Source organism: Argiope bruennichi, chromosome 5 (assembly GCF_947563725.1).
Source record: "Argiope bruennichi chromosome 5, qqArgBrue1.1, whole genome shotgun sequence".
In the NCBI taxonomy this organism is placed as follows: domain Eukaryota; kingdom Metazoa; phylum Arthropoda; class Arachnida; order Araneae; family Araneidae; genus Argiope; species Argiope bruennichi.
Window position 1 is genome coordinate 107,976,746 of NC_079155.1, and position 15,334 is coordinate 107,992,079.

At 31.6% G+C, this 15,334-nt stretch overlaps 2 protein-coding genes across 3 annotated transcripts in view; one reads left to right on the plus strand and one right to left on the minus strand.

Moving 5' to 3' along the window:
- The window catches only part of LOC129968643 (SKI3 subunit of superkiller complex protein-like), a 45,538-nt gene extending 42,694 nt beyond the window's left edge, over positions 1 to 2,844 (plus strand). For both annotated transcript variants that reach the window (XM_056082739.1, XM_056082738.1), the window contains exons 40-41: positions 354 to 478; positions 2,655 to 2,844. In XM_056082739.1, coding sequence (XP_055938714.1) covers positions 354 to 478; positions 2,655 to 2,662 — 133 coding nt within the window. In that variant the 3' untranslated portion in view covers positions 2,663 to 2,844. The remainder of the gene's footprint in view (positions 1 to 353; positions 479 to 2,654) is intronic.
- A 1,936-nt stretch (positions 2,845 to 4,780) lies between these two features.
- Positions 4,781 to 15,334, minus strand: part of LOC129969023 (calcium and integrin-binding family member 3-like) — a 32,364-nt gene continuing 21,810 nt past the window's right edge. The window contains exons 5-6 of the mRNA XM_056083421.1: positions 12,359 to 12,554; positions 4,781 to 4,969 (exon numbers count right to left, since the gene is read on the minus strand). Coding sequence (XP_055939396.1) covers positions 4,948 to 4,969; positions 12,359 to 12,554 — 218 coding nt within the window. The 3' untranslated portion in view covers positions 4,781 to 4,947. The remainder of the gene's footprint in view (positions 4,970 to 12,358; positions 12,555 to 15,334) is intronic.

The window sequence follows — 15,334 nt, forward strand, 5'->3', positions numbered from 1 at the left end:
TCATAGTTTGGTTATGTCACATATATTTTAATGAATCAGTCTAAATTTTCTACTAGATTGTTTCTTTTTTGGATATTATTTTTCTAAAGAAAGTGAGACTTTGAGATAAAGTTATGTTTTAAAGTATTTCTAAACGATATCTTTCTCTATCAACAACTAGCAAGAAAATTTTGCTACTGAAGTTTTATCATTCAAAAGAAAATATGGTATGTTTTCATATGATGTGAAAATCATTTTTATGAGATACATGAAGTATCTAGATATATCCTTAGTTGCCTATATGTGAAAAGTTTAATATATATATCTTTTTATTTCTCTTTTATGACCAATTGGATTTATTGTATTTTTTTAAGTTTGGCAAGAAGAAGTTTTGAAAAAGTTCTCTCCAGTCCATCTGTAAATGAAGCTAAGTGGATGGAGAGTATTGCCAGTGAAGTGTTGGAACTGAAAAATATAAAAAGAAAATCAAAAGATCAAGGTGATTTTTTTTGAATTCCCATATTTAATTATTTAATTCTCTTGTGTTAGTATACAATTAATTGATAAGATAATGAACTTCAATCACTTATACATTGCATCGCAATTTTTATTTGGATAAATAAGCATTTCTCTTAAATGAAATGAAAAATAACTACTTGTCTGTTTAAATAAAAGAGTATCATAGGAATTACAATTACTTTGTGTGAGTATTGTTTTAATGCTAATTTGTAGTTTCTTTTGTTAAATAATTTATTTACAATTATGAATTATAATTCATCATAATAATCTTTATAGATATAAAGAATAGATATTTAAATTTTGATATGAAACATATAAAATCAATGAAAGTAGAAAAACAGCCTTTCATGATTATTAATATAGATAATGGATTAAAACTGCCACAATCAATTTTATAAGATTCTTTTTTTAGAGTAACATTCTTTACTTTCAATGTCTAAACATAATATATACTTCATATTAGACATAATTTTATTACAATTTATTTTTGACTTTTTATGTATAATTTAAATCATAAAAGAACAAGAAAGAACAAGATGATGAAAAAGTTACTTTAAAAATGTTTTTTACAAAACATTTCATAATAAATTTTGTTTCCAGCAATTTGGATTATCTTTGTAATTGTACCTAATTTTATGCATCGAATTTTTCTGACAGTGTGAAAGAATGTAATTTTTTAAAATTGTTTTATGATTTCTGTACTTACTTCAAAGAATAGAGCCAAATAATTTATTTTTCTTTGTGAGAAATGAGAAGACATAATCTTTAGAATTCATATTAAAATCTTTTTATATTTTGTGCTTGAAACATTTTTTATATTAGGTGTACAAGTAGAAACTCTGCATTTTTTTTGAACAAATTTAGCTTTATTGGAAGGACTTTTGTAACAAAGTTTTATAATCAAAATATTCATCATTACTATCTATGGTCTTTTGCCATTTATCGGTTTGATGATGAACACCTTCGTGATAGAAACTTGGTACTTTTGAAGTAAAATAGTTAAATATGACGACATGACTGGCTTTTCATATATGACAACATTGATCTGAATATGTGGTAATCAAAAGGAGCCAAGTCTGGATAATACACTGCATGCTGGACAGCTTCCCAGCCTAAAGAGAAGATGGGTTCTTGGGCTTGCTTTGCTATCTGTGGATGAACATTATCACACAATAGAATCTATTTACACCTGTTTTTTGTCCTTAAATGGTCTTGTAAAACATCACTTAATTTCAGCAAAAGGGGCTTGATAATGTTCAGCTGTCACAGTCTGGGTGGGTTACAAAAACTCGTAGTAAATTGATCCTTTTCTGTCCGACCAGACACATAATAACACTTTCTTGACATTAATATTCAAGTAATGTTGATGACTGACTTGGATCATCCCACACCTGTTTGCATTTAGAATTTTTATACAAATCATTTTGTGCAAAATAATGATAATAATAATAATAATTTTTAAAAAAATATTTTTATTTCTACTGAAAAAGCAAATTTATGCTAATGTAAAATCTTTGGTTTTTATTTCTTCCATCAGTTTATGAGGAATCTGTTTTCTTTTCTTCTGTATCTTTCCCATTGCGTACAAGCATAGTGGTATTGCTTAATGAGTAATTAGTAATTTCTAATTGTTCTTTAAGCTCTTGTTAAATTTGACATGGATTTTTATCCAGTAAAATTTGAAATTCTTCATCTTCATTTTTTTTTATTGCACCTAGATGCAGATCGTCCTTAAGAATCAAATTTCTATCATGGAATTTTGCAAATGACTTTTTTATTGCTGAATGACTCACAGAATGTTTACCTAAACTTGAATAAATCACTTCCATAGCTACAGCAGTAGTATTTTTTTCCTCCTTCTTTCTTTTTTATTTGTAAATAGAATAGAATGCAATGGTGTAAATTTTGCTCATCAATATCCATCTCTTATAAAATTAATACACACTTATGACAAAAAACAGCAATAATTAAACTCTCTATATCCAATAAGGTGGAAAAATTGGATGTGTTAATGTTTTTTTTAAGCAATCATCTTCAGAGCTGAATTGTTACTTGCATCCCTTTTATATATATATATTGTATGTGTATTTAAAAATGTTTTTAATTACCTTGTAACTAATAATTTTTTATGATTGTTGTATTTGAATTTTTTCTAGGTTCTTGAATTGACTTTTCCTATGATGATGATAACAAAGGAACTATTTTCAAATCCATTAAAATTCTGAAGCTAAATGAAAAATGATTGTATTCCATATTGATTGCTTTTCTTTTTCCCTATCTACAATAGCTATGTTTTGGACTGGATTTTCTAAAATCTTATTTTTTAGAGACAATTTATTGTACATACTGCGATTAATTTACTTTTAAAAAATAAATTATTTGCAAATGCATTGTTTTGTTATTTGTACATACTTTTTGATTATACTTTTTTGTGTCCACATCTATAATTACATTTGATTAATGCCAACATGTCTTGCATAAATTGTATAATTACTTCATCACTGACCTCCTCACCTTAACTTTGCTAAGGGTGCCAATATAATGGCATAACAGTAGAAATTTTAAAACAATACTGTACTGAATAATGTATATAGATTAAATAAGTCAGCAATATCAACAAACAAGAGTAGAATTTTTTTAGTAAAAATGTATTTATATATTTAAAAGTTTATACATATTATTTTGATTGGACATTTTATATCTTTTATCATTTTATATCTTTGTTTAAAGATATGTTTTTATTGGCATTATCATGACCAAAATATTCAATATCATTCTCAAAATTTCTTGTCAAAATGTTTAGCTTTCTGTTTGTAATCTCTTAAAATACATTTTTTAAAAGTTTAATGTATCTACATTAGCTATTATTATACTATTTTTTTCCATGAATAGAATGTTTTATAAACATTAAAACTTATTCTAGAAATTTTTATTTTAATAAATTTTTGTATCATTTATTGAGGCATATTTCAATGAATTGAAATAAAATCAAGTTTCAAATAATTCATTCATCTTTCACATTATTTCTTAAATGCATCTTGCTTTATGATTATTGGGTAACCTGGTTGTTGGATTGGACATGGGAGCCCTGTTATGTGTTACAATCTCAAGATTTGATTTTTTGCTCTGGGGAAATTTAAGGGAATAGCATAGTTACTTCAAGAAGAGATATAATTGGTCGCCTTCATGCTTCCTTAACTCTTGTCAATATTATGAAGATTAGATCATGATCAGTTTGGTCACACATCTTTGTCGTTTAGTTATATTAATCTTTCATTTTAAAACAACACTCATGCCTTTTTAGAATGGACCTCATAATTTTGAACTATGATCAAATAATGAGGACGACACTTGAGTTAGTACCATGTCTTCAAACACCATTTGGTCCTCAATAGATCTAATATGCCTTAGATTCACATGCACAGCAGTCCTGTAGTAAAATCAGATTTTGAACTTAACTCTCCGGTCCTTAAGCTGATATTTTATTAATAAGCCATTGCGACCAGACACATCCTTTCAATGTGCAGTATTGAATTTTGCAATTACTTATTTAAATATGTACCTTCATTGCTGTTAATGCTAATATTTATTTTTCTTGTATCGGATGTTCATATTATATTTTTTATCTTGTATTTTTCCCCAAAATATAAGATTATTCATGGTTATGGCCCTTTGGATAGCCTTTATGTATGCAGAGTGAAGACCCTTGTATTGCATAATTTGTCCAGCATTATTCGAACACTGTATTTTTCGAGTCAATAATTGTTTTGCTGAAAAAATATTCTTATTCAGCTCATCAGAACCTCACCCAACCCATCTTACTACTCATAGTAAAATATTTTTAATGAGATAACATTTTAGACAAGATAATGTTCCATTCATCTGACTAAAACTGATGTAGATTAAGAAGTTTAGAATATCACTATTGGGAGAATTAGAATATCAATAAATTTAAACATCATACATTTTCAGAAGCACATTTTTTAAGTTTTAAAATATTTTTTAGTGTCAGTGTCTAACTCCATATACACAAATTTATTTGAGATTCTTAATGATTTTGCAAGTACATCAGGTTATTTTCGTTCAGATACAAAATTCTCTACTCATTTAAACAAAATCAAATAAAAATTCAGCTATGATTTATAAAATTCTAGTACTTGTAAAATTTTGTTGTTTTATAGTTTTTTTCTGAATAATTAAAGTACTACAGAGCAAAATAATTAACAAATTTTGTGCATGACTTTTTTTTATTCAGAATAATCTCTGCAAATGCTGCCTTTATTTATAAATTTATTAAGGCTTATAAAGAACTAACTAAATAAATTTTATGCATAAAATATATATTAATTTAAAAATAAAATATTAATTAAAAATTTGTGTTTAGATATTACAAGATATAAAAATGTGCTTGTCCGTATCCATGTAATGAGAGTATGCTTGAGTCCATTTTCAAATTCGAATGTGGAATGTTCTGAAAAAGAAAAATAATTACTCGTATTTTATTTAAAAAATGATGCATTTTTATACTTTAAACATATATTTAAGGTTAAATGTATTAGTAAGTTTTTTTTTTTTTTTTTTTTTGCATACTTTTGAAAATAAAATGAGATTTTTTAAGTTTAAAAGCATTAAATGACAAAATGATGCACTCATATGGAAAGTTCGTTTATGAATTTTCATGTATGGATCCTTAAAATGTTTACAGTTGCAGTTATACTAAACGAGAGTAAGAAGTATTTTTTGAATTTCAGGTTCATCATTTCTTCTGCAGTTTTGTAAAACTGAATTTTATAATTGTTCTACTGATTACTTACTATGCAATAAACAATACTGGAACAATATAGCCTTTGAATTATTTGTTGTATAATATTTTACAAATGTAATTGTCTTGTTGCTACATTTGTAGTTGGTATTGATATAATTGCATCTAAATTTTTTGTAAAATAGTCACATCTGACCGTTATTGTAAGAATAATTAAACTTTGCTGTAGAATTATTTGTAATTCAGTAGTAAAAATCTGGCATAACCATCAAAGAATTCTTAAAATTATAAATACACAATGAAGCAGCAAAAAAATGTTGATAGGTCTGTCAATTATTGTGGTTGAAATTACTTTTGCTTTTTAGATTTATAGATTGTAATATTTTCTTCTTTGGTTTATTCATTGTACCAGACAGCATTAAAATTTCAGTCCCACGCTGAACGAATTCATGAATAAATATAATAACCCAATATATATATATTTGTTCTTTTCTGGCTTTACGATTGCACATACTACAATGACTAAATTTCTTAATAGTGAGGATTTAAATAATGTGATATTCCATTAATTGGTGAAAAGAACAATGGAACTTTTTATTATTTTTTTTCAATCATTCGTAAAGGCTGAAAGGCTTCTTTCTTCCTTAGATACCTTATTTTAAGATTTCAACTGAGTCATTTTTATATTTTTTTATTATATAAATCTAGTACATGTACTTTTTACTTTCTCGTACACAAAGTATTGTAATCGTCAAAAAAAATTCGAAATCTCGATTTTCTCAATTCACATTTCAGACCTCACTGAGCCCAAACAACACATTTTTTGAACTTCTTTCTGTTTGGGAACACAATAACTCAAAAATGCTTTGAGCTAGACATATGAAATTTGGTCTATAATTTTAACGCCAAATAAATTTTGGAAAAAAAAATCAATTTAAAAGGAGCTTAGTGGTACAAATATAAGTTAATACGATGATTATAAAACGAAGAGGACTAAGCGAATTAAATTTGGTACACAGATTTACCATCTAAAGAGTAGATCGGCCGTTTGTCGGTCTGTATCGTCATATGAACGGAAATGCAACTAGATGAAATTTAATATGAGATGTTATGACTGCAATTGTAGTATTCGATTTCTTGATACTTGCGTATTAACTGCGTGCCAACAATTAATCGCCAAAAAATCGCACACAAGATTCACGTCAAGAATCGTATTTCGAACTATTATTTTTCAGTGTCGTGCTACTAATACAAGGGTGCCGATTTTCTTTACTATGTAGGAACAGGTTGTGAGTAACGCAACTCTCATCGCAAGTTATTGTGGTTCGCACGTAACTAAATATTATAAATAATTATTAATGTTTTGTATTTGTTTAATTGTTATAATTGTTCATGTTTGTTTTTGAAGTAATTGCATCAAAAATATTTTATATATTATTTTGTGTTAAATGAAACTATTTTTCTGCTGTTGCATCTGGCAACGAGATTCATATTGTAAAAATAAATAGAACGAGTGAGATGCTCGCCGTTGCTTGGATTTGACGTAGTTTGTGTTTTTATTTTAATTTCTTTAAAATACTTTAAATCGTTGGTCGTAATATCCTAAAATAAGAAATGTTTATTTTATGTATCGAGCGTTTACCATCTGCACATTAAAACGCAGAGTCATACGCCGATAAAGTGGTGACCCGGAAACAGAACTGCAATGGCGACCAGCGAAAAAGACGAAACGAAACTAAATGCAGCGGATACAGCATCTAATGGTGAAGTAGCCAAGGTTAGTGTAAAAATTCCTCCATTTTGGACAGAAAAGCCAGAAATTTGGTTTTACCAAGTGGAGGCGCAATTTTCCATTAGTGGTATTAAATCGGAGGAAACAAAATTTCATTATTTAATTGCGCAGATGGAACCAAGATTTGTTGAAAATTTATGGGATATAGTCACTGATGCTAATGAAAATAAATATACCGCTGCGAAGGAGAGATTGCTGAATACCTTTAAAGAAAGCGAAAATAGACGTATTCAGCGTCTCGTGTCAGAAATGGAGTTAGGCGATTTACGGCCAACTCAACTACTTCAAAAAATGCGTAGTTTGGCGACAGATGGGATTTCGGATAATGTGTTGAAAACTCTATTTCTTCAAAAAATGCCGGATTCCATCCGAAATATCCTAATCGTCAGCAATGAAGATATCCGAAAACTTGCCGAAATGGCTGACCGTATTGTAGAAATGCATCCGAATCGGGAAATATATGCTACATCTAGAGATGATATACAGCAGGATAGTGAAATAAATAGTTTACGTTCGCAGATTGTTTCTTTAGAGCGTAAAATCAACCGCTTACAACTTGAACGCAGTCGTTCAAGGAGCAGAGCTGCTAATCAAAACAATCGGGGGCGCAGCGCTTCTCGTAAACGATTTAATCCTGCTGGTAAGTACTGTTTTTATCATTATAAATTTGGAGCAAAATGTCATCCCGATAAATGCAAGAAACCTTGCGAGTGGAAAAATGCAAATTCGGAAAACTAGCATCAGCAGCAGACTTAACGGCGAGTTCTGCTGCGGAAGTAAATCAAGATTGCCGTAAATACCGTTTATTTGTCTTTGACAAAACAACGGGTTTGCGTTTTCTTGTGGACAGTGGAGCTGATGTTAGCATTATTCCCAATACCGCAAAACAAATTTCAACTAGTGATTATAAATTATATGCTGCAAATGGAACTGAAATTGAAACATATGGAACGAAAGTAATAACCCTTGATTTGGGATTACGTCGTGAATTCCAATGGCCTTTTGTCATAGCAAATATCAAACAGCCAATTTTAGGAGCAGATTTCCTAAATCATTTCCATTTGTTAGTTGACGTTAAGAATAAAACATTAATTGATGTAATAACTAACCTCTCTACTCAAGGTAAAGTTGCACCTGCCTTAAACGTCAGTGTAAATACAATGTACAGTGCCTGTAAATATTCAGATTTATTGTATTTGTACCCATCTATTACAAAACCTAATTTTTTTATTTCTGATGTAAAGCATACTGTAAAGCATCACATCGAAACTAGGGGACCACCAGTATATTCTAAAGCAAGGCGATTAGATCCGAAGAAATTAGAAACTGCCAAACAGGAATTTAAGTTTATGCTGGACAATAATATTATTCGTCCATCTAAATCAGAGTGGGCCAGTCCACTGCATATGGTCTCGAAGAAAGATGGATCTTTCCGACCATGCGGGGACTACAGAAGGTTGAATGACCAAACACTCCCAGATAGATATCCAATTCCTAGACTCGAAGATTTTCAGCACATTTTGCCAAACAAAGTCATATTTTCTAAAATTGACCTTTTTAAGGCCTATTTTCATATTCCTGTTGCAGAGGAGGACAAGAAAAAAACGGCTATTATTACTCCGTTTGGACTTTACGAATTTAACAGAATGAGTTTTGGTTTGCGGAATGCTCCGGCAACATTCCAAAGATTTATTCACGAAGTATTTCGAAATTTAGACTTTGTGTTTCCTTATTTAGATGATGTATTGATTGCCTCTTCTAGTCCAGAAGAACATCGTTCACATCTCAAAATAGTTTTTCAACGCTTAAATGATTACGGGCTTCGCATAAATGTCAGCAAATCAGTTTTCGGAGTTGATTCACTAGAATTTTTGGGCTATAAAATTTCTGCTAAAGGATCAAGGCCCCTGCCTGAAAAAGTAAAGGCCATATTAGAGTATCCATTGCCAAATACCCTCCAAAAATTGCGTACATTTTTGGGTATGCTAAACTTCTATGGTCCATACATAAAAAATGCTGCGGAAACTCAAGCCCCTCTTCATGAATTTTTAAAAGGTGCCAAAAAGAAAGATCAGAGAAAAGTGCCTTGGAGTGAGGCAACTGTAAAATTATTTGAAAAATGCAAAATGGATATAGCAGAAGTTGCAATGTTGACATATCCAAATTCCGATTATCCTCTGTCTCTTCACACAGACGCATCGGACTTGGCTATAGGAGCAGTTTTGCAACAACACGAACCTGATGGGTTGAAACCTATCGCATTTTTTTCAAAAAAGTTAAATGAGGCACAAACCAATTATTCGACGTACGATCGTGAACTTTTGGCTATTTATTTGGCCGTAAAACATTTTAAGCATTATTTGGAAGGAAGAGATTTCCAAATCTTCACTGATCATAAACCTTTGGTTTTTGCTTTTAAGCAAAAGAACGACAAAGCGTCGCCAAGACAGTTGAGACATTTACAGTATATTTCTCAATTTACCACAAATATATGTCATGTAAAGGGTCAGGAAAATATTGTCGCAGATACATTATCGAGAATTGCTAATGTTAACCTGCCATCTATAGACTATGATCAAATTGCTGATGCCCAAATTGATGATGACGAACTGAAACAACTGCGACTTTACAGTAAATCCTTGAAATTTAAGCAGTGTCAACTTCCATCCGGAAAATGTTTATGGTGCGACACATCTACATCAAAGGTTAGACCTTTTATTCCAAAGCCTTTCCGTATGCGGATGTTTCAACAAATCCATTGTTTATCTCACCCTGGAATTCGTACAACAGTTAAAGAAATGTCATCACGATTCATTTGGTCTTCACTGAAACAGGAAGTTCGTAACTGGACACGAGCATGTCTCCATTGCCAAAAAAATAAAATTTCGCGGCATACAAAATCCGAATTTGGAACTTTTAAACCGCCAGATGATCGTTTTAGTGTAATTCATATTGATTTGATTGGGCCGTATTCTCCATCGGATGGATACATCTATTGTTTGACATGCATCGATAGACACACATCTTGGATGGAAGTGGTTCCTTTACGACAGATCACTGCTGAAGTTGTTGCACAAGCTTTTTACGAATGCTGGATAACACGATTTGGAGTACCTTCTCTCGTGGTTACGGATCGAGGAACTCAGTTTACTTCAGAATTATTCAAAAAATTAGCAATCATTTGTGGTGTAAAATTACGGCATACGACGTCTTATCATCCCCAAAGTAATGGAAAGATAGAACGCCTACATCGCACGCTAAAAGCAGCCATTAGATGCCACAACTGTATTCGATGGACTGAGTCGTTGCCTACGGTTCTCATGGGTTTACGAGCTTCTCTTCGAGACGATTGTAGTTTTACAATAGCCGAAATGGTATTTGGTAAATCTATCAAATTACCTGGTGAATTTTTTGAAGATTCGAAAACTGTGTCCATTACAGATTCTTTTGTTGATAATCTGCGAAAACAGATGCAGTTAGTAAAACCAAGAATACCCAAGCAAAAATGTAAACAACGCATTTTTGTTCCACAAGATTTAAATACAGCTACTCACGTATTTCTTAGGATTGATCGCGTAAAAAAACCCTTAGAACCGCCATATGAAGGACCATTTTTAGTATTACAACGAACGCAAAAATTTTTCACGTTATTAATCAAAGGTGAACATGTAAATATTTCTATTGATCGAATTAAACCAGCCTATAAGTTAACACATTTTGACACTTCTGATGCTCCATTGCCATCAACTGTTAACAGTCCTGCATCTTGTGAACCCAAAAGAAGTGGCTCAACTGAAAGGATGCAACATAAGAATACATTAAGTGATTCAATAAAGGACGAGAAACTGCCTGCTTTAACCACACAAACGCGTTGTGGAAGGAAAATAAAACGACCTGTGCGTTTTACAGACGATGCATAAAATGTTGTTCTAGTGCATTCTATTCATATTAAATTTAAATGTCATTTTCAATTTTTTTTTCTAATTAGCGTAACTTCGTTACTGGCAAGGGAGTGATGTAGGAACAGGTTGTGAGTAACGCAACTCTCATCGCAAGTTATTGTGGTTCGCACGTAACTAAATATTATAAATAATTATTAATGTTTTGTATTTGTTTAATTGTTATAATTGTTCATGTTTGTTTTTGAAGTAATTGCATCAAAAATATTTTATATATTATTTTGTGTTAAATGAAACTATTTTTCTGCTGTTGCATCTGGCAACGAGATTCATATTGTAAAAATAAATAGAACGAGTGAGATGCTCGCCGTTGCTTGGATTTGACGTAGTTTGTGTTTTTATTTTAATTTCTTTAAAATACTTTAAATCGTTGGTCGTAATATCCTAAAATAAGAAATGTTTATTTTATGTATCGAGCGTTTACCATCTGCACATTAAAACGCAGAGTCATACGCCGATAACTGTACTACGAATTACAGGACTCATGTGCTTGATTCTGATAGTAAAAATCTGAGCACTTGTGATATTCACGACCTTGCCCAAGGTCCATAATTTTATAAAACAGGAGGGTAATAACACTTATATTAGAAAGTTTCGAAAAGACCACCCCCACCCCCTTGTTCTGGTTTTGAAACATGCAGTATGTTGATATAAGTTTCTTGTGACACGTAGTGTTGTAATGCCTTCTAATATATTGTTTTGGAAAAATCGGTAATTCATATCATTGACTTGAAACTTAAAATTTTTACTTTTGAACTTACTTTACTTCGTTAGTATTTAAAAAAAACATCGGGAGGGGTCTTCCCAAAACTTTCTTGCATGTTCTCTAATAAACATGATATGATAGAAAACGACTTGCATGTAATTGGAATGCAATAGTTTAAAAAATATTAACCTTTGTCTTGAATTTAGCATTTTTACTGAATCAATCTATCGTGACAACCTTGGCGAGCTTTTTGGAGATTAATCCCTGGCTTGTGTTTAATAGTATTCGAGAAAAAAAAAGTACTGTTTGATTCGAACCACCTTTTAAAGTTTCTAAGGTCTTTGATCTTTATATTAAATAGCTTCTTGAAATTCTTAACAAAACTTGAAATAACTTTTATTTAAAAAAATTTCTTAGAATCCCTGTGCTCTGCTTATCAAATTGAAAATACGCCCCACAATTGAATGAAGATTGTACTTTGACGAGGGAGCTTTTAGAAGCGGGACTCAATTGCGAATAATGAAACGGTTAAAGGCTATCTCTGTTTACGTGAATTATATGTTCCAGAAATGATTTCAGCACACTGCTGATATTTGTGGCCCCCTTAAGAGACTCATTGCTCTGAAAGTTACAGTACTCACGAGAGGAAGTCCGGTGCCTTGGAGATGACGCTCTGGAACTCCATGAAGGACAGCTTCCCATCATCGTCGTTGTCACCTTCCTCCAGAACTTTCTCTACCACCAATCCGACCTCTTCGGCGTTCAGCTCGCTCCTCGTCAGGGCGATGGTCGCCTGCTTAATATCGTCGGGACCGATGAACTTGTCGCCGTCGTAATCTGTGCACATGAAAAGAACCTATTCTTAAAATTCAACGTAAAAAGCATTATCTATTTTGACACTATTCGCCTTTGGGCACCAGCTGATCAGCCTTGGTAATTGGTTATCTGTTTGGTAAATATCATAATCTAAATCTGTTAATAGACATTTAGCAGACGATTCCTTTTCAGACATTTTATAACTGTTACTATTCTTATCTCAATTAAAATATTATTAAAAAGTAAAAGCAAACGACTTTTTCTTTGATAAACATATTTCATAAATATTATTTCGTTTATTTTTTGTATAATAGCTGATGCACAGTTGATGATCAATTGTAAACCTTTTGGAATCTGGCAATGTTTGCAATATACGCTGTTAAGTTGAAAGAATAAACAAGCCGATGGAATTCTAATTGCTTGGAGTATTGTTTTAGTTTTAAGAATTTAAGATGCTCTGAAAGCTATAATTTGAAGCTTAAGAAAACGGAAAGTTTTCTAGAAAGCATGCAAAATTATCTTTAATTCCAATTAAATCATTTAGATATAATTTCATAGTCATGGTACCATGCAATTACCAGGCATTAAAGATATGTTATTTTAATTGCATTAATATGCTCCGCTCATTAAGTACATGAAACTTTCAAATGGAAACCAATCCCGTGATATTATGGCACTATTAGAAGTGTAATCATCTATCTCATAAATTTCATGATATTGTAATTTCATTTTTTATATGTCTCATAAACTACATAGATCTCGAACAAAATCCATTTTCCTTAACTTTCAACAATAAGAAAAAATTACACGATCAGTTTATGAAGCAATAAAAAGGGATTGAACTTCAGGGCAACAATTGTTAGAAATTAAGCAAAAAAAATCCAAAAATTTTGCAACTTTCTTAAATTTGTAAGACTATTAAATTTGTATTTATTACTTGTATTACTGTTAGTAAATTGGTAATAATAATAAAAAAATTAAAATTCTGAAACGGTGTAACATTTATTTTTGTGCAATAATATATTCGGATGTTATCACGGAAAAACACAAAAATTCAAATTTCTTAATTAATTAAAAAAATTTAAAAGAATTGCTCCGAGGTTCACATTTTTACCCTTTTAGGTATGCATGTGCCAAATGGTAGCGGCAGGTCAAACGATCTGACATATATAGCGCCAACGCACATATATTCATCTTTATTATTAGTACATATAACTTTTTTATGGTTTTTGTTTCTGAAATTGATATAATATTACTTGTTAATATTATATCAATGTTGTTAAAAACAATAGACCACAAAAAAACATTACTCATACTTATTCCCACATTCAGCATGATTTATCTGGAAAATACAGGATTAGCAAGAAATAATTTACCCACTTCAGAGAGCTCTAAAATGCGTTCTATTGGTCCAAATAAGATAAAATTTGAACTACAGATTATTCAGATGACGCGCTTTGCATTTATTAATTTAAAAAAGATTAGTACAAAAATTTACCAATAGATGGCGCTCTAACACAAATGGCATTTATTTACATATATTAAAAATGTGATACATAATTTGCGTCACAGCGCATGTCTATTACCATTTTTCTTTGCATAAAAATAAGGCGAATTCTGTATGAATATTAGTTTCATCTCTGTTCGTCATGCCTACGTTGCAAGAAAAGGCACTATTGGTGAAATTGTTCTACCAGAACCAACAAAACTCCGTTGCAGCTCTAAAGGAATTTCGTCGTATGAAGCAGATACGAAGAGGTCCAATGTATCCTGGTGCCCTACACAAGGTGATGCAGAATTTTGAAAAAACTGGGTAACTTGGCATTCTTGCAGGTACAGGACGAAAAAAAAATCCCGTCTTCCAGCGTCGAAAATGTTGTGACCGCACTCGTTGAAGTCAGCAGTCAGTCGTCGCATAATAGTGTGAGTTTGCCAGTTGTTTCTCGTGTTCTGGATATGCTGTATTCAACTGTACGAAAAATCGTACTGCAGATTTTGCATTTTTATCCATACAAAATCAAGTCTGTGCACCTGTTGCAGGACGGGGACTTGGAGGTCCATAAAACTTTTGCACTTCAGTTCCTTGTTCGAATGGCGGTTGACACAACTTGACCACGGAACATTCTGTGGAGTGATGAGGCCCACTTTTGCCTCAATGGCAAGTTAATACTCATAACTGTCGAATTTGGGCAGGAACAACCCTTGCATCCTGAAAAAATGACAGTATGGTGTGGTTTTACAGCTACCTTTATCATTGGGTCGTATTTCTTTGAAGAAATAACTTCAAATAGAATCCAAACCTGTTCCGTCACAGGACAACGGTACCATGATATGCTCAGAGATTTTGTAATTCCAACTCTTCTACAAGGCTTCATTTTCATGCAGGATAGTGCAGCACCTCATATTGATCGTCGTATAAAGCGATTGTTAATACAGCATTTCACAGAAGTACGAGTTATCATCCGTCTTTTCCCAATAGCATGGCCTCCTCGCTCGCCGGACATCACCCTTTGCGGCTTTTGGTTGTGGGTTATTTGAAGGACAATATCTACCGTCAAAGGCCATCATATCTACCAGATCTGAAGGACAAAATTAGTCGCCATATTCTTAATACTCCGGTCATCTATAGGAAATATGGTTCTCCGATTAGAGCATATTATTGAAAATGAAGGAGGATATATTGAGCAATTTTAATTTTACTTTATTTAACAATTATAAGCCATAATAAATGGTTTTATGTGTATTACAACGCCACCTAACGGTGAATTTTTTGTACTATTTTTTTATTTTGTTTATTTAAT